This window comes from Lytechinus pictus, chromosome 3 (assembly GCF_037042905.1).
Source record: "Lytechinus pictus isolate F3 Inbred chromosome 3, Lp3.0, whole genome shotgun sequence".
NCBI lineage: Eukaryota > Metazoa > Echinodermata > Echinoidea > Temnopleuroida > Toxopneustidae > Lytechinus > Lytechinus pictus.
This window is the reverse complement of record NC_087247.1, coordinates 16,627,350-16,654,463: the sequence shown is the minus strand read 5'-3', so window position 1 is coordinate 16,654,463 and position 27,114 is coordinate 16,627,350. Positions and strand designations below refer to the sequence as shown.

The 27,114-nt window shown below is 37.0% G+C and overlaps 1 protein-coding gene across 1 annotated transcript in view; it reads right to left on the bottom strand.

Moving 5' to 3' along the window:
* Window positions 1–23,023, bottom strand: part of LOC129257720 (cytoplasmic dynein 1 intermediate chain 2-like) — a 50,257-nt gene extending 27,234 nt beyond the window's left edge. Inside the window, exons 1-6 of the mRNA XM_054896113.2 lie at window positions 22,865–23,023; window positions 19,519–19,633; window positions 14,931–15,003; window positions 11,382–11,509; window positions 5,221–5,313; window positions 1,400–1,559 (exon numbers count right to left, since the gene is read on the bottom strand). Coding sequence (XP_054752088.1) covers window positions 1,400–1,559; window positions 5,221–5,313; window positions 11,382–11,509; window positions 14,931–15,003; window positions 19,519–19,633; window positions 22,865–22,972 — 677 coding nt within the window. The 5' untranslated portion in view covers window positions 22,973–23,023. The remainder of the gene's footprint in view (window positions 1–1,399; window positions 1,560–5,220; window positions 5,314–11,381; window positions 11,510–14,930; window positions 15,004–19,518; window positions 19,634–22,864) is intronic.
* Window positions 23,024–27,114: the final 4,091 nt, after the last annotated feature.

The following is a 27,114-nucleotide window of genomic DNA, read 5'->3' as shown; positions in this document are numbered from 1 at the left end:
CAACATGGCCAAAGTTCATTGACCTTTGACCTTGGTCATGTGACCTGAAATTCGCACATGATGTTCAGTGATACTTAATTACTCTTATGTCCAGGTTGTATGAACTAGACCAATAAACTATCAAATTTATGACAGTAATTCAACAAATACCCCCAACTTGGCAAAAGTTCATTGACCTTAAATGACCTATCACCTTGATCATGTGACCTGAAACTCGCAAAGGATGTGTAGTGATACTTGATTACTCTTATGTCCAAGTTTCAAGAATCAGATCCATAAACTTTTAAAGTTATGATGGTAATTCAACAAATACCCCCAATTTGGCCAAAGTTCATTGACCCTAAATGACCTTTGACCTTGGTCATGTGACTCAAAACTCAGGCAGGATGTTCAGTAATACTTGATTAACCTTATGTCCAAGTTTCTTGAACTAGGTCCATATATTTTCCAAGTTATGATGACATTTCAAAAACTTAACCTTTGGTTAAGATTTTGATGTTGATTCCCCCAAGTTTCATGAACTAGGTCCATATACTTTCTAAGTTTTGCTGTCATAACCTTCGGTTAAGATTTGGTGTTGACGCTGCCGTCGGAAAAGCGGCGCCTATAGTCTCACTCTGCTATGCAGGTAGACAACAAGTGGAACACCTCAGGCAGTCTCACCTGCATTACGCAATTTGATATAGCAGCAGTGCTACCTTTGATAAAACAGCTGAATAATAATAATTATTATTATTATTCACAGAAGAAAACACTAATATGATAATAAAATATTATGTCCATTTCACCCAAAATGACCTTTGATTGTGATCATGTACATACCTAAGACATATGCAAAACAATCATTCATACTTGATTACCCTTATTTCAAAGTTTCATGAGCTAGATCCATAATTTTTTTAAGTTATGATGCCAATTCAACAAATACTCCCAACACTGCCAGAGGTCATTAACCCTTCAATGCATTTGATCTTGGCCATGTTCCTGAAACGCGCACAGGGTATTCAAGTTTCATGAACAAGGTCCATTTACTTTCTAAGTTAAGATGACATTTCAAAAACTTTACCTTGGTTAAGATTTCAATGTTAACGACGCCGCCGTCGGAAAAGCGGCGCCTATAGCCTCGCTCTGCTATGCAGGCGAGACAATGAAAACTACATGTAATTTCAATTTTTTAAATTTTCATTTCATGGACTTTTTGCACTTTATATAGGGAAGCAACTTGCATATCACATCACAAATTTTTAAAAATCTAATAAATTTATAATTCTATTTTTTAAAATCATTTTAAAGTTATTTTTACAATAAACTTTTTGTCAGGGTTAACTTCCCCCTTTAACTTAATAATAGTTAATACAGCAAGGACAATGGGCAGCAAACAAATCTACGATTAACCTACCCTTCACCATCACCGTCTCCCTTGCCTTCATAATCTGTGAATATATCAACATTCTCTGACAGAGCTCTTTCCATCAGGCGCACAGAGTGATCAACAAAAACTTGATAAGCTTCTGTACTTTCCAGCTGGGCCTTCTCTTCTTCAGTATATTCCTTAGGAACTGAGAAAAATAAAATCACATGTCACTCACTGTGTAAATGTCAATGATATCAATAAAATGCAGAAAAATATTTCATTTGCTTTATCCAGGTTTCTTCTCCTGGGGGGTGTTTCACAAAGATTTAAGTATGACTTAAGTCGCACTTAAATGCCGACGCGTACATGACATGCAACGCGCGATCTTATTGATAGATATGCATTAGTGCGCGTCCTCGTGACATGATCTGACCAATGCAGTCAAGCCTTTCATACCGTACGCAACTCGGTATTTAAGTGCGGCTCTAAGTCATACTTAAATCTTTGTGAAACATCCCCCTGGTCTGGAAATCCATTAACTTTCCTTCTGTCGTACACTTACAATCTTGCAACCACCCCAGACAAGACAAGGCATTGCCCACTTGTGAAAATAAATATTTGCCATACAACAGAACTGTATCAAAACCTCATCATGAAATATCTTGTAGAGAATGTAATATGGAATAAAAAATAGAGAAATGTTATTTCATGAAATTCTACTCCCTTTCACCTTCCCCGGTACCATGTGTGAAGGTTAAAGATGTACATGTAGTGTCATAATGAGCTTATTGTTCACAGAAAATTAGGAGAACAGAGATTTTGAACTTTTGAATGGGTAGTAATGAATGACTTTAAGGCTCAAATTGGGGTAAATTGCAAACAGTTTGGTGTTGGAGAACGCAATTATCGTGGGGATACACCCCTAAACTGGATTGGTGACAATAAGCTAATCGCTATGAACGCTTTCAACATAGAAAGAACCAGCTTTACACCTGGTGCTCCCTGGAGGTCGATGGAAAAACAAAATTGATTTCATTGCCATCAGGCTTTGTGACAGAAAAAATGCAAAGATAGCCGCACATTAGAAAGTGCTGACTGTGGTTTTGACCACCAATTAGTTTGGATGAAACTTAAAGGTAGCAGCTGGAACAAGATAAAACAGCTTGCAAAGAAGCCCAAACTAAATCTGATGCAGCTGAAAGATCCAGCGTCAGAGATCACCTAGAAGGCAAGGATACTACATGGCTAGTTTGGGCAGATGCACTCACTTCAGCAAAAAAAAAATATCAAAGCCATGGATAGAAGACCCAGAATGCAAAGACTTGCTTGAACAAAGATGTCATGCCAAGATAAATGACTTCCAAGGCAAGGAATAAAGAAATCTATGCAAATCTGTTTAGAAAGCATGCAATAAAGCCAAGCGAAATAGTTGGCGAATTTGAGTGATGAAGCAGAGCTATTTTTCAAGTCTGGAAACACCAAACACACCTACCAGCTGATAAAGCAAATGAGTAGCATAAGACCTCCCCAACCAAGCCTTGGTATCAAGGATGAGAACAGTGACATGCTCTCTGAAATCGAAAAGATCAAAGAAAGGTGGACAGAGTATGGCATTCAACTCTATAGCTCGAATCACCTTTGGCACTTTCCTGATGATCATCCACCAGAGGTATTGGAACCAGAAGTAATGCTGAGTGAAAAAAGCAGCCATAAAGAAACTGAAAACTGGTAAAGCAGCCAGCCAAGATTGGAACAAATCACATTTTGCTTAATTTCAGAAAATGTGAATGAAAAGCATCTTATTACTTGAGGTTCAAATGAACTGTAAGAATAGCAATACAGTGTGTTCAGTGGCGGACTGTGACCCGGAGGAGACAATGATTGGAGGGGCACTGTATTGTTTGTGAACAATGCTGTGCCCCTCCAATGCTTTGTCTCCTCCGGGTCACGGTCCGCCATTGAGTGTTTCAAATAAAAGTTAATCCATTTTTAGAGGGGCCATGTGCTATGTTCATTTGTTTTTGCTGTTCATATGTAACATATGGTTAAAGGAGAATGAAACTCTTGGAGCAAGTTAGCTTTTGTGAAAGCAGAAAAATCAAAGAATAAGATCAACAAAAGTTTGAGTAAAATAGGACCAGCAATAGAAGAGTTATGAGCATTTGAATGTCGAGATCACTAATGCTATGGAGATCCTCCCATTGGCAATGCGACCAAGATCTATGATGTCACAGATGAACAACTCTCCCCTTTTGGACACTGAAAATATACCCCAAAACATCTCTTTTTGCTCATTCTAATCATATGACAAACGATTCATCAATGATATAATGTTATGAAACCTCTGTACTTGTCCTCTCTTAAAGAGAACACCTCACCTTGTGATAGACTCTATAAAAGTGAGATTATAAGTGAAATAAGTACTAAAGTAATGAGGGAGTTGTACGTGTGTGACATCACAGATCTTGGTCACATTGCCAATAGGAAGATCTACATGGCATTAGTGATCTCAATATTCAAATGCTCATAACTTTCTTATTATTCATTCAATCTTCCTCAAACTTTCAACAATATGTTTCTTTGATTTTTCTCTTTGATATGGATTCAGCTGGTTTCAAGGGTTTCATTCTCCTTTAAAGATGAACTCTCAACCTTTCCAATGATACCTTTCTTGAATCATGAATGTGAAGCATAATTGAGTAAATTGCAAATTAAGATGGCAGGTACCGAGTCAATTTTTCCAAGCTTTAAGAAAATGAAAGATTGAGTGAATGCTGTCCCTGCTGTCCCAGAGCATTAAATAGGATTGCGTAAAATGATGCACGGCTCCTTTGAAAGCATCCACTCTGTCTTTCATCATTTGACAAAACTTGAAAAAACAGATTTTGTACCTGACACTTTCATTTGTAATTTATTCAATTATGCTTTACATTTATGCCTACAAAAAAAGGCATCATTGAAAAGGCCGAGAGTTTGTCTTTAATCATATGTTAAATATGAACAGCAAAAACAAATGAGCATGGGAGGCGGCCCGTCTATAATGGATAACCCTTTATTTGAAACACACTGTATAAGAATTTTTGGATGATTGGGAGCCTTTATTTTGCAGTACAGGGCGAATTGGTTTCGAATCGTAGCAAATCATGTGATTGCTATGTCACTATGACTGAATATTCAATTTGCTTTCATTCTAATAAGAATGGTAGCATAGTCACAGATTTGAACATAAGTATTTGCACAATGACTAATAAATTTACACAGCAAGATGTACCATTTCTAAATATTTGCCAAATTTTACTAGGTTTTATCCCCAAATCAGGTCACAGAGGCATCGTAAAGTGTGTGTGGGCCTTTGAAGAAGACAGAGAGTGTTTTAGCAATACATTACAAACGCGTATTTTGGTCTGCATCAATTGCCTGTTCAATACCAGAGTGTATCCCTAGACCGGAATCCGACGAATATCCCATAGGCCACTGTACAAAATTTGCCATTGAATACGACACTGTATTCAGGCTAGTGCACATGTGCAAATGCTTGAAATATACAACACGTAGAACAATGAAAGCAATCGATGCGCAGCATAGAGCACAATGACACTCAATTACGTCATACTACATCTAAGTTGCATGTCAATGACCAAATTTTATCTTATGAAATGATGATGCTTATAATAAGTGATATAAATTGTTAAATCACATTTCTCCCTCTTTTTTTTTTTTGGGGGGGATAGACGATAATAATTATATTGGATGGCTTTATTTCATGGAATACCAAAAATATTTGACTCATTAGGGCCAATATTCCACTCATCTGCGATTTCTGGTATTCCATTCTGAGCCATCCAATATAATATAAATGTAAATACCTTCTGGTTTTTCTTCCTCAACTTTCTCTTCAGGTTTTGGTGCTTCCTGAACGGATTGCTCTGCTTCCACTGACTCAGTTTTAGGCTCATCATCTACAAAAAAAAACACAAAAATGCTTTTACAGTTTTATCAAATAAAATGTTACTTTTATAGCTAGTACACAATACTTTGTATCTTGTAGTCTCTTACCCTGAAGACCTTCACCAGGAAGTGTTACTCAGGGCTGACAAGAGTGGTGGTATTACTTATCAGGGTGCTACATAACTTTTTTGAAGCACTTACCCAGTCGGGCAAGTAAATTTTCAAATAGTTGGAAAATACTTGCCCGAATATAGATTTCACTTGCCCGAAAAAATCCTTCAAAACAAAGTTTTATTGCTTCAAAACAAGTTATAGCCTTATAGTTTTACATACCATACCACTGACGGCTTTAAAAATACATTTTTCAACATGACTACTGATGTACCTTGTAGTTGTATTTCTTTTTTTTAATGATTTTTATCTTGAACATCATGACAAAATATATGGTAAATATGCTCTTTAATTAATTTCCTAATCTCATATATTTTCCATATATTTTGGAGGGGACTAGGACACACACTAAAAAAGGGGAAATCACTGAAAATAACCAGAGAAAAAAAATAAGAAAGGGTGAGAGAATGAAAGAAAAAAAGTAAGAAGAAAGACAGAAAGGATGAAGAAATAAATAAAGAAAGAGAGAGAATGGCTGCGGGGAAGAGTAAGATGGAAAGAAAGAAAGAAAGGAAGAAAGAAGGGAAAGGAGGATGGAAAGAAAAAAAAAGAAAAAAAATTAAAAAAAATGAGAGGAAGAGAAAGGAAGGAAAGAAAGGAATTAATAAAAGGAAAAAAAGAAAGAAAAAGGGTAAACAAAAAGGAAGGAAAAGGGAAAGAAAGAAAAGGAAAGGAAGAAAGAAAAGGTATAAGGATAGATGGAAGGAAGGAAAAAAGAAAAAAAGAAAAGAGAAATACAACGAAAGACAGAAAGAAATGAAGAAAGGAATGAAGGAAAGAGATGAAGGAAGGCAGAAAGAAAAAATAAGGAAGAAAAGAAAGGATAGATGGAAAAAAAAAAAGATCAAAAGAACAAAAGACAAAGAAAAGAAAATCAGAAAGAAAGAAGGAAAGAAAGAAGGAAGGAAAGAAAAAAAATAGAAAAAAAACTGAGGGGAAGAGAAAGGAAGGAAGAAAGGAACGAATAAAAAAAGAAAAAGAAAGAAAAAAGGTAAAAAGAAAGAAAGGAAGAAAAGAGAAAAAGAAAAGGATTGATGGAAGGAAGGAAAAGAGAAAGAAAGAAAATGAGAGAAAGGAAAGGAAGAAAGGAAGAAAGAAAAGGTATAAGGATAGATGGAAGGAAGGAAAAAAAAAGAAAAAAAGAAAAGATAGATACAACGAAAGACAGAAAGAAATGAAGGAAGGAATGAAGGAAAGAGATGAAGGAAGGCAGAAAGAAAAAATAAGGAAGAAAAGAAAGGATGGATGGAAAAAAGAAAGATCAAAAGAACAAAAGACAAAAATAAAGAAAACAGAAAGAAAGAAAGAAAGAAGGAAAGAAAGGAGAAAGAAAGAATGAAAGACCCAAAAAAGGAAGGAATGAAGGAAAGAAAAAGAAAGAAAAGAAAGAATGAAAGGGATGAAGAAAGTGAGGAAGAAAAAAGACAGGAAGAAAAGGTAAAGAATGGATGGACGGAAGGAAGACAATAAGAAAGAATGAAAGGAATGGGAAAATGAAGGAAGGATTATAGAAATAGGTAAACAAAGGTTGGATGGAAGGAAGAAAGAAAAGAATGACAAAAACAAAGACAGCTATAGTAACAGAAAAAATGAACAAAAGAAGGAAGGAAATTTAAAGAAATACAGAGAGATTCAAAAGAAGGAAAGATAGGCAGAAAGAAAGAAAATAGAGGAAGAAAGCTCAAACTATCCAGTCATAAATAAAGAAGAAAATTTATCAATTTCCTTGGCTAAAAAAAATGGTTACGAAAGAAACCACGTTTATCAACATACACACAAATGCATATGTGGGACTGTCAAACAATGTATTTCAGTGTGTGCGATACAGACGATCATTCGAAACCCGATCTTTTTTAAGCATAACAGAAGTGAAAATTTATCCTTTTACTGCTTACAAAGGACAGAGCTACCCCCAATTTTTAGGAAATATGGACACTACAAGAATTTTCATTGGTAAGAAATGTGAATTTTGACAGTTCTGTGGGAGATTTCTTCCTGAGCAAACTTCGTTCGTGCAGCACCGTACTCGTATGCACCGGCTGCGTGGACTATGCGCTAGCTAGCTAGGTATGCTAGACTGCCATTGATTCTGTGTGTGTGTGTGTGTACGTCTCTGAGCTGTGTGTTTATTGCAGAATATGGCGCAAATTTTGCAATTCGAAAGAAGAAATTAATGATATTGCTTTTTTTGTCTCTTTTTCTTTTCTTTATTTTGATGGTTAAATATGGGGAATCTTTCTAAAATATAATTTCCTAAGGAGAATTTTGCTTGCCCGATTCGGGCAAGCAGTTTTTGTCTTTGCTTCAAAACACTTGCCCGACTCTAACTTTTACTTGCCTCGGGCAATCGGGCAAGCGCTTATGTCGCACCCTGCTTATAATTTGGGGGATTAGGGTCTCGGGAGGGCCTTTGTAGTTTGATTTTGAAGGTTTCAGTGCTTTTTGAAAAGACACTTTCTTTTGTGAGATTGTTCCAATGGGTGATTGTTTTGGGAAAGGAGTTCGCTAAATGGTTGTTGATATCAAGGTAGAGTTTACCTTGAGCTCTTCATCGTGACGGCATCTCAATCATATTTCTTTCTTTGAGGCGTGTTTTTGTAGATTTAGGAGTTCTCAATGTATCATCTTAAAGAAGCTAATGAGGCTTCAATTTTTTCCTTCTATCCTCTTAGGAGTTCCAGCCCAGTGTCTCCAATGTATCAGTAATGCTCGATTCTCTACTGTACTTCTCCATCACAAAATGAGAAGGGGCCATGGAACAGTTTTCAAAGAGGGGGGGGGGGGCTGACCATGCAAAAAAATCACAATCATATGGTCAGGTCATTTTTACGTTTTTGTACACGGTTTTGGAAAAAGTGGGGGGGCTGAAGCCCCCCAGCCCCCCCCCCCCCCCGCTACTGCGGCACCTGTTGAGCAGCCAGCCCTAATACCATTTCCAAAGATTTAAGATTCTTGATTAACTTGGATCAGGCGAAGTGGAGAGGTGCAATTATCAGCTGATTTTGTTTTGAGTTGACCTCGAAAATGCTCAAAGTTAACTAGAGGGTTTCCTGAAACCACTGACAGTGAATGTACCAGTTTCTCTGTTGCTGAGCGAGTGAGATATATTCTTATGAAGCCAATATTGCGCAATTGATAACGAACTGATCTGCAAATGCTTGTAATCTGGTATCAGACATTTTGAGGAGAATTTGGTTTTGCAGCGCAGTATTAGCTAATTGACCAGTGAAATGTAGCTTTTTGTAAGCTTCATTTCATCACTGATCACGGTAATCGTATGTCAGTTGAGTAAAATACAGACGATAAAGAGGAAAAGGAAAATTTCTATGCCTAAGTTGTACTTTCATTCAGCTCGGTAAGTAAAGTTCGAACGCATGTAAACACTTGGACCCGGAGGTAATGTAACAGAACGGCTAGTGATTGATTGCTCGGCTGAGTCCCATAGCTAATTGCACCGGTTATTGTGTACGATTAGCAATACAATCAATTCTAATGTCATGTGTTATAGGGCCCACCTCATAGTGCACGCAGGAATTGAGTTCGCTGGTATCATAACTCCTTGTTATTTTGTGTCAGAACCCCATTTTCATACAGTGAGTTCTCAAAAAATATATTGACCCAACTAGAACAATTCTGCTGCAACTCTGCAAATGAATCTGGCTAATTCTGATAAAAAATGTGTTCAGAACTGGTTAGGATTTTGCCGCTATCCATTAATCTAAGAAGAAACAGAAGAAACAGGTAGGCCAAAGGAGAAATTCTGATTGCCGATTTTTAATCTTACAATTTGGTGGATTTACAATATGGTGCGCCATCTATTAGTTGCAGCAAACAGGCCAAATTTTTAACTTTGGGGTCGACATCGCGCACAGGTGAAGGCAGCGCAGCGCACAGTGCTTAAAAAATGAAAACCAATTGGCAAGAATTCACCAAATATGGTCTAAATTTCACCTGAATAATTGCATGCATGCATTCTATGAGTTCCTATGATATGCTGAGGATTATCATGGTACATCAGAAGGATACAGTGAATAAATGTGAATTGGTTGACCAGAAACACATCACTGAAATATAGCAGGTCCCAGCTGCTAGCACTGAGATGTAATGCCACAAAAAAATGTACCTTTTGTGTACTCTGCTTTGACAATGGTCTACTACATGTTAGGGGCAGGCATGGAGGTACATGTATGTACTCACATTCTCAAATCCAAGTATGTACAAAATGAAAGATATAGAGTTAAAAATTATATCTAAGGGTCAGCAAAAAAAGCAAAATGCAGAAATAAACTTGGTACAAGACATTGGACTGTCACTCTTCGTCAAAAAGAAAACACTCTTATGTGATAATAAAATACGATGTCCATTGACCATGATCACATGACCTAAGACATGTGAAAACATACTTGATTACCGTTATGTCTATGCTTCATGAACTACGTGTGTAGATCCATAAACTTTCAAGTTATGATGCCAATTCAACACCAGGGCTTAAATTAATCGACGGCCAGGCCGTCGATGCCCCTATAACATCCATTATATTCTGTAAACTGATATCTATTAAAAAATAACTTTTGATCCATTTCAATGCTATCCCTCTTACACCATAATTAGCCATTTTCTCAATATGTATAGAAAATTTGTTAGTATCGAAGGCCTTACTTAGGTCCATAAAAACACCAAAAATAAACTGGTTTGAATAAAAAGCATTAACAATTTTATCATGAACAGATATCAAAGCAGAATCTGTAGAAATATGTCTTCTAAATCCAAACTGATCATTATGTAATACATAATGTTTTGCTAAAAAATCATATAACCTATTGTAAAATATTTTCTCAACAATCTTTGAAAAGCAAGAAAGGAGTGATATAGGGCGATAATTACCAATTATTTCTTTATCCCCCTTTTTAAATATTGGAATGATTTTTGATATTTTTAGTTGTAAAGGTACTATCCCTGTGTTAAATGAAAGATTAACTATATGAGTTAGGGGTTTTGCTTTTGCATATCTAACATACTTAACAACATCTGGACTAATGTCATCCCATCCACAAGATTGATAATTTCATCCTCATTAGTAGGCTTCAAGAATAAACAGTCTTTAAGTGGAGGACTCAAAAAAGAAAAATAGTTATCACTGTAATTACTATTTTTGATTGAAGATGCCAATTTTGGTCCAATGTTATTGAAATATTTATTAAAAGTGTTAGATATTACCTCAGCATCACTTAAAGTGTTTCCTTCATGTTTAAAATGTTGTGGTAAAATAGACTTTTGTTTACGAATTACATCTTTAATCAATTGCCATGTTTGCTTAAGATTAGTTCTACAATCATTAAATTTTTGATAAAAATACACCTTCTTTGCTTTTCTAAGTTCTGATGAAATATTGTTTCGAATTGCCTTATATTTCTTTTCATTTTCTTTTACAGGGTAGCAACAAAACTTTTTAGACAGTTTATTTTTCAGTTTGATTTTTTTAGCAAGTCAGATGTTACTCATGGTTTCTTTATTTCATTTTTCTCACTTTTCTTAGTAAGTAAAAAAAGATTCATTGTAATGTGTTTGAAATTTAGAAAAAAAGAAATTGTATGCATTATTAGGACATTTGCTTTAATACACATCTACCCATTGTTCACAACAAAGTTTGCGAAAGAATGTTTTCTTTGTGCTGTTGATTACCCATGTTTTCTTTTGTATCTCACTCTTCTGATACAAACCAATCAAACCAATCAGCATACAGGATTTAATTCATGGAGGATAATACAATTATTGGCTAATTCACTCTCTGAATTATAAATAGCTATCTCAAAAGAGATACTTTAAGACTACATATCACAGAGAGACCACACGTAGTGTTGGTCAGTTCACTTCACCTTTAATAAAATCTGACAGATAATCAACTCACCCTCATCCTCTGGAGTTTCAGTTGGAGTTTGTGTTTCTTTGGAGTATGATACCATTTCCTTTGGTGGGAATCCAGCTTGGGTAATCTTAGATACGGTGAGCTTGGTAGTTTTGTGAGCCGGACTAACACTGTGTCAAAATGAAACAATCATTGACTTTGAGCAATCAAATTTGATGACATACAGTGTGTTCCACAAAGAAGGAAACCCGTATTCAGAGAAAGAATTCACAATTATGAATTTGAATAAATTTTTGTACACTTATGGTAAGAGTGAAATCTCTTCTTTAATTCGAGACCACAAATTAGCAAAGTGTCACGCATGGCAGATTACAAACAATAATTATTGATGCATATCAGAGACGATTTGTGCAGAGACTTGTGTGAATCTTTATACACACTCATTTAGAGAAACTGAATAAAAAATATGAAAGAAATGCTAATGAGCCAATCGGTGCATAAGCACAGTCACCCCATCGTTATCCAATCCTGTCTAATATCTCTGCGCAACATGATTTGCACATTAAAATTTCATACTAGTATTGCTCAATGATATCTTAAATGTTCATCACATATTAGCCTTAGAAGAATAACAATATTTTATGCTGATGTAAATGAAATATCATAATTCACTTGCATTTGAATAAAAAAGACCAGGGCCGCGTAACACGAAGGTTAGCAATTGATTGTAAGCTTGATTTTCACGATTGATTGTGCATTGTAGTCAATGGAATCAATCGTAATAAAATGTACGATCATCGCTAAGCTTTGTGTTACGGGCCCCTGGGTCCCTAACACAAAGGTTAGCGATTGATCGTAGAACATTTATTTTGACCTCTGACTGCAGCATAACATGCAGGTCCCCCAAGTCCATCTACCATTCAAGTTTGGTTGAAAAGTGACTTACGGTTGTAGAGTTAGGTGTCATAAGAGAGTCTTGCATGTAAACTTTAACGTTGACCTGAAAATGACCTTTGACCTTACCATGTGACCTCTGACTGCAGTATAACAGGCAAGTCCCCCAAGAATATCTACCATACAAGTTTGGTTGAAAAGTGACTTACGGTTGCGGAGTTAGGTGTCATACATGTAAGAGAGTCTTGCATGTAAAATTTATTGTTGACCTGTAAATGACCTTTGACCTTACCATGTGACCTCCGACTGCAGCACAACATGCAGGTCCCTTAAGTCCATCTTCCATCCACGTTTGGTTGAAAAGTGACTTACGGTTGCGGAGTTAGGTGTCATAAGAGAGTCTTGCATGTAAAATTTATTTATTGTTGACCTGTAAATGACCTTTGACCTTACCATGTGACCTTCGACTGCAGCATAACATGCAGGTCCCTTAAGTCCATCTTCCATCCACGTTTGGTTGAAAAGTGACTTACGGTTGCGGAGTTAGGTGTCATAAGAGAGTCTTGCATGTAAAATTTATTGTTGACCTGTAAATGACCTTTGACCTTACCATGTGACCTCCGACTGCAGCACAACATGCAGGTCCCTTAAGTCCATCTTCCATCCACGTTTGGTTGAAAAGTGACTTACGGTTGCGGAGTTAGGTGTCATAAGAGAGTCTTGCATGTAAAATTTATTTATTGTTGACCTGTAAATGACCTTTGACCTTACCATGTGACCTTCGACTGCAGCATAACATGCAGGTCCCTTAAGTCCATCTTCCATCCACGTTTGGTTGAAAAGTGACATACGGTTGCGGAGTTAGGTGTCATAAGAGTCTTGCATGTAAAATTTATTGTTGACCTGTAAATGACCTTTGACCTTACCATGGGACTTCCGACTGCAGCATAAAGGCCACCGCACACCTTACGACCCGACTGGTCGGCGACTGGCTTGCGACTGAGAGAGGGGAGATGAATCGCAAGGCAGTCATAAGTCTCGACACCGCACACCTTGCGATCCGATCTGCGACTCACGCATGCGCTTTTGGGCATTGCAACTGAGAAAGTGCGCTTACTACTGCGTATGCGCGTTGTTTATCATAATACGCATCGTGCAACTCTGCTGTGTGATTGGCTGGAAGCTGGATTGAGCTTGCGATCAAGTCATAAGGATTCGACATGTCAAATCCTTCCGATTTTCCTTGCGACTTGTCTCTGACCGGTCTGCGACTCGAAGCTGACAAGAGCTGTGACGTCACATCTCCCCTCACCCAGTCGCAAGCCAGTCGGCGACTGGTCGGGTCGTAAGGTGTGCGGTGGCCTTAACATGCAGGTCCCTTAAGTCCATCTTCCATCCAATTTTGATTGAAAAGTGACTTACGGTTGCGGAGTTAGGTGTCATAAGAGAGTCTTGCATGTAAACTTTAACGTTGACCTGAAAATGACCTTTGACCTTACCATGTGACCTCCAACTGCAGCATAACATGCAGGTCCCCCAAGTCCATCTACCATCCAAGTTTGGTTGAAAAGTGACTTATGGTTGCGGAGTTAGGTGTCATAAGAGAGTCTTGCATGTAAACTTTAACGTTGACCTGAAAATGACCTTTGACCTTACCATGTGACCTCCGACTGCAACATAACATGCAGATCCCCAAAGTCCATCTACTATCCAAGTTTGGTTGAAAAGTGACTAACGGTTGTGGAGTTATATGTCATAAGGTTTGTGACGGACGGACAAGACGACGTTTGGATCCTCAGTCTAGCCTTCACCTCTGGTGGGCGAGACAAAAACTCTTGTTACCATGGCAACAATGTCTCCGCCCACTCCAAAATCGATAGGCGGCTTTGCTATACCATACTCCACCTTCATACCGAATTTGAAGATGATCGGAAAAGAAATGCAGCTGATAGAGCGCTCACAAGGAAATCTCTGCGGCGGACGCGGCGCGACGAGGCCAAATCCATAGTATCCTCCGAACTCTGTTCGGGGGATACAATTAATTAAATTGCTGCTAGTGCATAAATTATCTCAGCCTGGGCAGACGATCAAGACTCGAACTACAATCAAAATAAAATCCAAATTAATGGTGAATACGCATCTAATCAAATAAACAAAAGGTTTCTAGGAAGTTTGGGAAATACAGTTCAGGTACAGGTAGTGGAGCGTTGTGGCCCAGTGGATTAGTCTTCGGACTTTGACACAGAGGGTCGTGGGTTCGAATCCCAGCCATGGCGTAATTTCCTTCGAGGTGAGGTGAATGGGTACCCAGTGGGATTTATTCCTTGAACGCTTTAGCGCGTATTAATATGGCGGCTCAGCTACAACCGGGGTAATAATATGATACCAAGTATCAAAGCGCAGTTGAGTATATGCACATAGTAACTGCGCTATATAAATGGACATTATTTAGACAAATAGTGTCAATTTTTGTGGGCCAAACGAAACATCACTCATATTTTTCGCGATGCACCAATTTTGCAAAATATGCACCGGTGCTTGATGTCAATAATCAAACACCAATGTTAAAATTGATTCAATTCAGGCTTAAATCTTATATTATTTTTGTGATTCACATGCATCAGTAATAAATTTTACGATGTGACACTAAAACACATTGGCATATAATCTTATATAAAGATTTCTTTCTAGCTGTACCTCTGTTTTGGCTTGGCATCTCCACTTGTATCCTTAGCTTTCAATTCTGGAGGAGAAATTGCAGCTAAAGGGGCTGGAAAACAAAAGGAAAGACAAAAATGTTATATTCTGGCTGATAAGTTACCAGGGGGTTGTTTCATATTAAAAAGTCCTTAAAGGAGAATGAAACTCTTGGAGCAAGTTAGCTTTTGTAAAAGCAGAAAAATCAAAGAATAAGATCAACAAAAGTTTGAGTAAAATAGGACTAGCAATAGAAGAGTTATGAGCATTTGAATGTCGTAATCACTAATGCTATGGAGATCCTCCCATTGGCAATGCGACCAAGATCTATGATGTCACAGATGAACAACTCTCCCCTTTTGGACACTGAAAATATACCCCAAAACATCTCTTTTTGCTCATTCTAATCATATGACAAACGATTCATCAATGATATAATGTTGTGAAACCTCTGTACTTGTCCTCTCATAAAGAGAACACCTCACTTTGTGATAGACTCTATAAAAGTGAGAATATAAGTGAAATAAGTACTAAAGTAATGAGGGAGTTGTACGTGTGTGACATCGCAGATCTTGGTCGCATTGCCAACGGGAGGATCTACATGGCATTAGTGATTTCAATATTCAAATGCTCATAACTTTCTTATTATTCATTCAATCTTCCTCAAACTTTCAACAATATGTTTCTTTGATTTTTCTCTTTGATATGGATTCAGCTGGTTTCAAGGGTTTCATTCTCCTTTAATAAAGTCACGCTTAAGGACGTTCTTCAGTTATGTTTGTGCGCATCATGATCTGTAGTTCTGCACATATTTTACCCCTGCGCTTTGATGTGACAATGGATGAACAGGTGATTAAACAGCTATAGGTATCAGCTGATTTTTCAAATGATCTGCATTCTTACTGCAGATCCAATGTAGTATTTTAAAACAAGGCATAAGCGATGTCGTGTCTCGCCCACTTGCAAGGGCACGCAACAGAATTGTATCAGAAGTTCATTGTTAAATAACTGGGATGGAATAACATTTGTCGTAAGAGTCTTGCGTGTAAACTTTAATGTTGACATTGACCTTACCATGTGACCTCCGAACACAACAACATGCAGGTCTCCTTAGTAGGCCTACAGCTACAACCCAAGTTTGATTTGAAATTGACTTACTTCAATGTTGACCAAAAAATGACCTTTGACCTTACCATGTGACTTTTGACTTCAGCATAACATGCAGGTTCCCTAAGTACATCTTCCATCCAAGTTTTATTGAAAAGTGATTTACGGTTGCAGAGTTATGTGTCATAGGAGAGTCTTGCATGTAAACTTTAACGTTGACCTGTAAATGACCTTTGACCTTACCATGTGACCTCTGACTGCAGCATAACATGCAGGTTCCCTAAGTACATCTTCCATCCAAGTTTTTTTGAAAAGTGATTTACGGTTGCAGAGTTATGGGTCATAGGAGAGTCTTGCATGTAAACTTTAACGTTGACCTGTAAATGACCTTTGACCTTACCATGTGACCTCTGACTGCAGCATAACATGCAGGTCCCCTAAGTACATCTACCATCCAAGTTTGGTTGAAAAGTGACTTACGGTTGCGGAGTTATGTGTCATAATGTTTGTGACGGACGGACGGACGACATTTGGATCCCTACATGTAGGTCTCGCCTTCACCTCTAGTGGGAGACAAAAACTAATAAGCAGAAAATAATCCACAGGCCAATTTCTTTCCAAATACCACTACAATTTCCGGATACTTTACTCCGAAGTGCTGCAAAGTATGATTAACAAAAGTGCTGATAGTTTGAAAACAAGCACATGAACCCCAACTCTTTAATGTTTACACCACCTAAGTACACCTTCCTCTTGCAAAATTTGATGAAAATGACATGGATTTTGAATAAAGTGCAGCATTAACTGTACTTCTCAGATTTGTTACAGAAATTTTTCACTGGAATAATCATTCAAATTACAATTTTTTTTTCCAAGTGAAAGGGCGGCAAGACCCTTTGAATGTTACACAAATTTCAATACCAGGGAATCCCCCCCCCCTTTATGTCCAACCTCGATATTTGTCTCTGTTTTATAGTTCACATGAAAAGTTTGGAATACTTGACATTTCTCACAGCCAGAGCAGTTAAGGACCCAGATCAGACCCACTAGTGAAATTGACAAATCATATAATAAACAAAAGCTTACAAACTACCTAACACAGAAATGCAGGCTTTATACATTTTCATCGCTTTAATACCAACTGAGTATTTTGCTTAAGAATACATGCAACTTCAGTTATTGGGCTTAGAAAATAGACTTTCTTGTATATGCTTTCACCGGCCTTGAGACTGTATGTACTGTTGTGTTAGAAGCATCGAAATTCCACAGAGTTGTACACAGAAAAACTGGGTGATTTTTTCCCACTTTTCAGATTTCGCATGTTATTTTTTTCACTTCTATCACATAGAGATATCATAAATATAATCTCCTGCAAGCTTGAATTGATGAAATCTACAGCTTTTGACAACTTTTTACCATATTTCATTTCCCTTTGATCTGGCGCAGTTTTCCAATTCTATCTGAATTCAGATAACGTGTAGCTACTTTTCATGACATAGCAATTTAGGCCTAGTAAGAGCCAAACAAAGCAATTACATGAAACCAAGTGAAGTGTAGAACATTTCAATCCATTTCAGCTCTGATTAATTGTCATTGCCACTTTTTCTGGAAATTGAAGTTCGTTAAATTAGAAAAGAATTGTTACTTACAGAAAGCATTTTCATAATGTTCAATTTTCTATTTGATAAAAACTCACTTGAAAATGATTTCTTTGAATATTAAATGTATTTTACCCTAATAGCTAACGAGTATCTTGACCAAACATATCAAACTTATTTCACAAGCAGCCACCATAGTCAATACATAAGGCACTACCACTTACCACAGGAAAGTCTTGATTTCAACTCCAAAATTTCTGCAGAAAATCTGAATTTTGCCCTTAAAATTGCGGAATCTGCACTTTATTTCTAGAGCATGGAGCAGCTTAGTTCAGATTTAAGAAGCGGGATGCTGAAAAATGCATTTTAAATGAAGAAATCTGTGGTGTTGTTCTGCATTGAACTTACAAAGAAAATTTTTATGTACATAAAGTTACAGCAAGACCTGGTGCCACGCTGCATTTTGAGAAATAGCACCCTTGTATTATCTGAATTTGAAACTCGATAGGCAATTTTCAGAAGTGCCGCGCCCCTGATTCTAAAAACTCCACTCAGTTACATGTAAGAAATCGATGCCGCAAGGAAATAAAGACTGCTGTGCTGACTGCTGGCTACTATATCAGGCACCAATGGAGACTGGTATTTTCAACGCTGGCGAGTATGTCAGGGAGGAGGGAGGTCCATAGGTAAAATGACCAACAAATTTTTACTTTTCAAAAAATATGATAGAGTCTAACATATGTGAGACATGGGGAGCATTTCATCAACATATTTGTCCAACAAGTTGTCAGATCTGACATCTTTCCTTGATTCAGATTGGCTGAGAGCCACTGTTACTACGGTAACTGTCGGATAAAATGGACTCGTCAGATAAAGCGTCCGACAAGTCCTTTCATGAAACGCTCCCCTGTTAACTGTATAGGATTGCTGACAACTTTGGCAAATCGAAATCAATGTAAATGATGATTCTGGATTCATTGAAATTCATGTTTTTATCTAGACCAATGGGCTTGCATGATGAACAGATCATAGTGTGGAAGTACTTAAGCGTTTTACAAATTCCATTTCATTCCATTTCCCCATGATTTCTTACATTATACCCCTTTTAACATGTGATGATGTAAAAATAAAAACTGAAATCAGCCATGAGATTAAGACTACATGTAGATTAGGCAGCGCAATCTATTCTCTAAGCACCAACATCAGCACTGACACTGCACTTGAAATCAGTCATGGAGTGTCAGGGCTAGATTAGGCAGCGCAATCTATTCTCTAAGCACCAACATCAGCACTGACACTGCACTTGAAATCAGTCATTGAGTGTCAGGGCTAGATTAGGCAGCCTAATCTATTCTCTAAGCACCAACATCAGCAATGACACTGCATTTGAAATCAGTCATTGAGTGTCAGGGCTAGATTAGGCAGCGCAATCTATTCTCTAAGCACCAACATCAGCACTGACACTGCACTTGAAATCAGTCATTGAGTGTCAGGGCTAGATTAGGCAGCACAATCTACATGTATTCTCTAAGCACCAACATCGGCACTGACACTGCACTCGAAATCAGTCATTGAGTGTCAGGGCTAGATTAGGCAGCGCAATCTATTCTCTATGCACCAACATCAGCACTGACACTGCACTTGAAATCAGTCATGGAGTGTCAGGGCTACAGATTAGTCAGCGCAATCTATTCTCTACGCACCAGGCGAGCGTTTCATCAACATGTTTGTCTGACCAGTTGTCACATATGACAACTGATTTTGATTGGCTGAGAAGTGTTGTTACCAGGACAACTGCCAGGAAATGTCAGATAAAAAGTCCTTTCATGAAACACTCCCAAGAATTCAGCAGCAACAACAAACAAAAAATCACACTACGATACCTGATTCAGGAAGATCAAGACCTCTGAGGATATCATCGGCTTCTTGTCTTTTTTTATCCAACACAGAGCCAGGCACGGCTGGAGAAGCAGCAGCAGCTTTAGCAGCATTCTCAGCCTACATTGAAGAAACATATCAGTTTACAGTTAACAACATGAATGTGGAACATGGGCATGTAGGATTCTTCATTATTCACTGAAAAAGAGATTGTCCGTAAGCATGTTGGTATTACTTATGTCTATCCCTACATCATGGGGAACAATTACCAAGCATTTAAAAAAGTTTAAGAGCATTTACATCATTTGGTTTGGGTGCACTTTTTCTCAATTATAATTTGGGACTTCAAGGATTCCTTATTAGATACATGTAAGTTATGCACTGACAGATAGCATAACATGTATGTGGTGTACCAAACAATTATTTGTACAACATAAAACAATGATTCGGAGAAGGAGAAAATAGTTTTTTTTCTAAAAGCGTAAGTTTATTATTGCTGCTTCCAGTTGATACGAGCAGTGCTTTTGACACGATATCTCCACTCACGTTTAGTTGAAACATTTCAAAATCATTTTGCAATTAATGCACTTTAATGGATCAAATCTGATCTTTCAGACAGCAGTCAATCGAGATAATTCTGTGTCAGATGTATTCAAAGTGCATTACGGTGTACTGCAAGGGTCACGTCTTGGCCCCTTATTGTTTACTTATGTACACAAGCACAAGCACTTGGTCTTTAATATCGGTATCACAAGTTTTTAAATATCAATCCCACTGCTACGCAGAAGACACACACTGTATTTATCCTTCTCCCTAAATTTACCCAAGAAATAATAACTTATTAGAAGAATGTGTGGCATATATCAGAACCTAAATGCTCCAAATAAGTTAATGTTCAATCATAAGAAAACTGAATTGCTGGTCATTAGTACCCCATGTCAGGTTTCCAAATTTGGGAGCTACAGCTTAATTGTTGGTGATTCGGTCATAACTCATCCAATAATGCCAGAAACCTTGACGTATTCTTTTATACCCACTTAAGCATGGAATCACACATCAACAATATTTGCAGATCTGCTAATTTCATGATCTACAACTTGGGACGTATTGGTAAATTCGTTGACCAGGACAGCATGAAAACTATACTTCATGCTTGCATCACAAGCAAATTGGATTATTGTAATAGTGTTCTCTATGGATTACCCGATTCTCAAATAAGCGAATTGCAGAGAGTGCAAAACACATGAGCAAGTTTAATCTCTCGTATTCCCAAATTCTCTCCGGTCACCCCATTATTAAGAGAATTACAATGGTTACCTATCTGGCAAAGAATCACATAAGATTCTAATGATTGTCTTTAAGGGTCTTAAAGGTCAGGCCCAAGTTATATCTCAGATCTCTTGAAGTTATAATCTCGATCTCATTACCATCATCTTTGTAGCTCACAAGATACACTCACACTGCAAGTACCCCCACAAGACTAAAGCAACACTAGGAGATAGGTCATTTCTTATATCAGCCACACAACTATGGATCAAACTTCCCCTCGACATTAGGAATTCAACAACTTTACATAAATTGGAACTAAAATTTAAAATCTATTTATTCCAGTAGTATGTATAGCATCTGGGGAGCTCTTGCAGTGCAATAGAATATATAGAAACATTTTTTTTCTACAATGCGGTCACTTTTCATGAACTAATTTCAGTAGTTTTTTTTTAACAATTTGCTTCAAGATATCAATTTTGAAGATGTACAAATAATTTTTTTATACACTGTATACATAAAAATAATATACTGATTTGTATAGCGCAGAAACTATGTGCATATATTTTTATACGCTGTAATTAAGAGCTACTGAAATGCCTGAAAAAATAAATCTAGAAGACAGAAAGGAGAATATATAGACATTGATGGAAAAGATAGGTTTTTAATCTAAGCTTGAACATTTCTACTCTCGGAGAGGATCTAATTACATACGTCAGGCCATTCCATAATTTTGGGGCTGCGCAGGGTGAAAGCATGATCTCCTAAAGTTATCTTTGTAGTACGAGTAGGGATGTGAAGGAGCAAATAATCGAGAGAACTGCGCGTGTGTCTGTGAACTTTTCTTTGTAAAAGCTCAGAAATATAGCTAAGGGCTTGGCTACTTAGTGCCCATACCAATAACAAAATCTTAAATGATATTCGTTGGCGAACTGGAAGCCAGTGCAGATCTTTTAAGACAGGGGTGATCCTTAAAATCTAGGTTGATTACAAATCAGTCGTGCAATATATGTGTTCTGTAGTCACTGAAGACTCCCAATTTGAGACAAGGGGAGTCCATACAGCACACTGTTAAAATAATCTAGCTTACTAAAACTACATGTACTTGCATGGAAAATTGTTTTCATGCTTTCATCATCAAAGTATATACGTCTAAGGTTGTATGAAATGACGATTTACACACATTAGTAATATGTGTTTTCGTATTAAAAAAAATACTCCAACATTTCTTATATTAGAATTTGGTTCTATGACTGAAAGTCTGCCAACTGATATCCGTCAAAATGCAGCTTATTCATTTGTTTAGATGTACCGATAACTAGCAATTCTGTTTTACTGTTTATATTTAGCAGTTTGTTATGCAGCATTCATTCACATATATAACAAACACATTCTTCCAGAAGAGAGATGCTCTGCTGCTGAGCAAGTAATGTAAGTCTGGTGTGAAAGACAGATAAAACTGTGTGTCATCTGCATAGCAATGGCAAGATATTTTAAGAAATCTACTATGGATATTTGTAATGTGCATAGAGTGAACGGTAGAGGGCCGAGAGAAAATTCCAGAAAGTTTCATCAATTTTGATCTGTTGACATCTGCCAGTTAAATATGATTCTATCCAATCAAGTACAACATCCTTAATGCCAAAGTGTATGTTTAGTGTATACAATAAGTTAGTATGATCAATAATAGAATCGAATGCGCTCCTGAGGTCTAATATAAGAAATGAGGTGACTTCTTACCATTACCATGAGAATATCACTCTTAATTCTGAACAATGTGGTTTCAGTACTGTGATACTGTCCGTAGGCTGACTGATTAATTGGAAGAGAGTTGCGATCTAGGTGATTCGTTATTTGATAATATGCAGCACCTACATTCGAATAGTATAAATTTTGCTAATTGACTAGTGATCGGCGGCAAGCCATTCGAACCAGTCGATCAATCAATGTTTACTCTCAGGCCTAATTGGTGCATCAACTTTTATAACTTTGTTAGCAGAATAACAGACTAATGATCTACTGACTTAGCTACATGCATGACTCCCAAATATTCAACTGAACAAAATCAATAATCCTTGTCATAACCTCTTTCTTTTTATCATCTTCTCTGCGTTTCTTGTCCTCTCTGATCTGTTGAAGGCGTAGCCTCTTTCTTTCAAGTTCTGCCTTCGTCACTTTCGTCCTCTCCGACATGATGAATCGCAACTGTGAAGATACAAAATTAAAAAGAATTATGAAATTAGATTACCATTAAGGTAAACAAGTGGAGTGCCTCTGGCAGTCTTGCCTGCATTATGTATTGACCTGCCATTTGTTTGGAATGGAAACGATGGACCTGGTCTCTTTATGTATATATATTATATCATTGTCTTTGAACTTGAATAAAGTCATGATGAAACAACAACTTCAATATAGCAGCTGTGCTAACTTTGAAAACAACAACATAATAATTATTCACAAAGACATCATTCATATCATAAAATACAATATCATTGACCAGGGCTTAAGTTAAGAATTGAGAGGGGCAAGGCCATTTTTAAAAGGACATTTTCAGCTTATGGCAAAGTTGCCTTGGATGCCCCAAAATTTCAAGGGGCATCTAGGCCATTCTTAAGGGCATGAAGGCCACTTTTATTCTGGTCAAAGGGCACCAAGGCAAATTACCTAAAAATGACAAGCAGGCATTTGTAGTGCAACCTACTCCAGCACTTCATTATCAAAGTGTAGATCTGTCAAGAAAAAAATCTTTCAGGGGCACCAAAATCAATTCTGGTGAAAATTTTTAAGGGCTCCATTTTTCTGTGCCTTCCTTTCCACTTCTAAAAATTCATTTTTTATGTTTAGTTTCCTGAAATACTACCACATTCTAGATTCAGAAAAATAAAAAAAAGTTCACATCAATCTAGACATCACTTGCCAAGTAACAAATTTTACTATTGCAAAACAGTACCCTTTAAAGAGTCATAAAAATGGAAGTAACATTCAGCAAATATCGAAAATTATTTATAAATCTAATCTAAAATTCAAATACATCTATAGAAAATGAGTTGAAATCATTCCACAAAAGTCCCATTGTAGATCCACGCATCGTTCTCACTACCACGCGTCACGGTGGGCGGGCGCCGACTACCCTGAAAATTTTCATGGCAAAGCCGCCAACCGTGAACTTGCCCGACAACTGTAAAACAGGCCTAGATCTACACCAAAAACTGAATAATATATATAAACAATTTGCTTTTCAGATCCTAAAATAATAATAATAATAATAATAATAATAATAAAACATTGCTTATATAGCGCATATAATGATGATAAAATCATGTCTCTATGCGCTTTAGAAAGAAGAATAGAAAGAATGGAGAAGAAAGAAAAGCCTGTTCACAGAGGAGCAAATATATAATCAATTAATAGGTACATGTATATCTTATTTTACAAAATAAACTTGTCGATTATTTCGTCCATGATTTCTTCCCAATAATTTCCAAAGTCTTGATCTCTACATCAATCTTTTGAAAGTGTTGATTAATTTTGCGATGGTGTGTTTACCAACTTCTGTCTTACTCGCCAGATACCACACATCAGCTACAGTACAGAATACAAATCGCACATGGCATCAAAATCCTTGATCGAGTCTTCCAAAATTAGATGGGGTCCAAAATAAATTTAATTTGAATGTTGTTTTTTATTTTCATATATATATTCATTGAATCTATTATAATTTTCACAAATAATAATTTTAATTAATATTGTTCATAATTTTTATATTACGACTCAGTTTTTAATGTGAGTTATACGTACGGTGTTTTAATTTGTACTGTTCTTTAGTGTTTTTTTTTTGCCTGCCAATTAAATAATGAACGCATCCGTCATGGTCCTGAGAAATGTTTTGTCATCACATCGTGAATACTTCATGAATTTGTTGTACATGTGCTTAACAATTACGATTTGAAATAAAATATTATTTGAAATTAATTTGTGTAAAAGATCAAGAGAAAATAATGGGGGGGGGGGTGGTCATGGGCAATGTAAATGAAAATGATGGGATGTTTGTGACTTTGCCGGGGAGGGGATTGGCGAAAAGAAGTCAATGTTTGGAGCGAATGACATTAATATTCATTTTTTTAATATGGATGTGTCTACTCTGATTGTGGCTGAATAATCTTTATGGCGATTGGGAAATCCACCTTGGGTCGGGAGGGGTACGTGATTCGATAGGTTTCGATAGAAGTACATGTATATTCAACATAATAACAATACTTCGTTAAACTGATAAAGTGGAATTGACAATTCATTCACAGATATTCATTTGAAGTACGAATTATTGGAAGTTGATATGTGTGAACGTTTTAGAGGATATGCATTTATGCATTTCGTTTGTTCACGCCCACATGAGTTGCAGTATAATTGGATGAATTGTTCAATTTCACTTATGTCTTTTTATGTTTTATATCGGAATTATGCTTTATAAAGAGTTATCTTAACAACAATGTCAGCCTAATTACTGCGAGTGGATGATATTTATGAAATGAGTTGGAATGTGAACGAGACGCCCCAAAGCCGATGGCACGTGATCGAATTAATATTCACTTTCTGGGTTGAGCTGAGCCAATCATTGTGCTTGAAAACGGGTTTCCCCGAATTCCCGGCCTTGGAATGTGTGCCACGTGCATGACCTGTTAACCTGTTGTTTGAGTGCGAATCAGCTGATTTCGTGACCTCAAATATTCTTCATGTTGTTTACACTGGGTGGGGGGTATAAAATTAAGAAGATCTTTCTGACTCTTTTTTTTATTTTTAATAATCTGTTCGTGATTTTCTGTAACTTCAAAACTGCACCTATGGTTATATTGTGTTGCAATTTATTGAATCACGTACTGTACCTCTTCCCACTCATGGTGCAAAAAAACATTTTTGAAATTTAAAATCGCCAAAAATACATGTAAAGAAAGATTATTCAGCCGTCATCATAATCAGTAGTATAGACACATCTATGAATATGTATTCGCTTCGAATGTTGACTTCTTCACCAATCCCCCACACACACGATCTCAAAATCCCCTTTTTACTGTCCACGACCCCCCCCTTCCTCTCTCTTTCACACACGCTGTAATTTTACATAGTGTATTATGTAAAAATAGAAATCTGCTTTCCTGTAAATTAAGCTATACTTTCAGTTTCAAAACATATTTTAAATCGCAATTAATTTTATAATAAGAACAAAATCGTAATATTAAATTATTCATAATGAATGACGAAAATATTTTTCACGCTCGTGGTGAGCATATTTCATTATTTCATTGGTGAGTATTTAAGAACATTACAAATCTGTATCTGTATCGTTCAGTCAGCAAAATACCAGGGTTGGCACATCACGCTAACTTGAAAGCACGCTAAGTGTGGAGTGGCTCGAAGTATTGTAATGAACATACCATGTAGCAATAACTGATAGTGAGAAACAAATCTTGATTGGATATTATTAGTATAAACATCAACAAAAGTCTTATAAATGAGAGTTATAGTTTCAGTGAGTATCTGAAAAAAACAACAAAAAACATGCAAATTATATAAGTTGGGGACCCCGTCTCATGAAAACCGATGTAAATTATTTAAATCCTTGTAACTTCCGAGGCTTTGATAAAGTCGGAACAATCTTTGGATTTTGATATGGGCATGGCGCGGCGCAAGGAGCTGCGCATGTGGTCCGTAGACGTAGTCAGTCATTGACATAAGAAGCAACATGCATTCCACGCATTCACAAAATCAATCGCATAAGTTTTCTAAGGATGTAGCGATCTAGACATTGGAAAGTATGGAATAATTTTATCAATATCATCGATGTGAATAAATCTATAAACTGTAAGTATGAAATGAGATTGACTTTGAATCCTTTCCTTTGTTTGACTTGACTTGAGTTTGACCTTTTTGAAGTTATCAGTAATGCCTTAATTTTCTGCTTCAATTGCAATTCGCGCAACCGTTACAGCTGTGTGGCCGGAGAATCATTAAATAAAATGTGTTGCATTTAGCAGCAATCTAAGCTCGTCGATATTGATATTTTCGATAGCTACCACGCCGAGGCCGCTACGCGGCTTGCGTCGCTTCGCGCCGCCGTCAGAATGAACCTGGCGAGAACATTGGATCCACGATGTGCATAGCTCAGCCTCAATCACACTGCACGCACACTCACTCATCCACAGCAGTGACAGCACTATCATGACTACAGAGCAGATATCTAGATCACCAGATCCGGGGAAGAAATCTTCCCGTCCCTGCTTAACTGAATGCTACAGAGCCGACTTTTTTTTAATGAATTACAAAAGCAGTAGGACATCTCT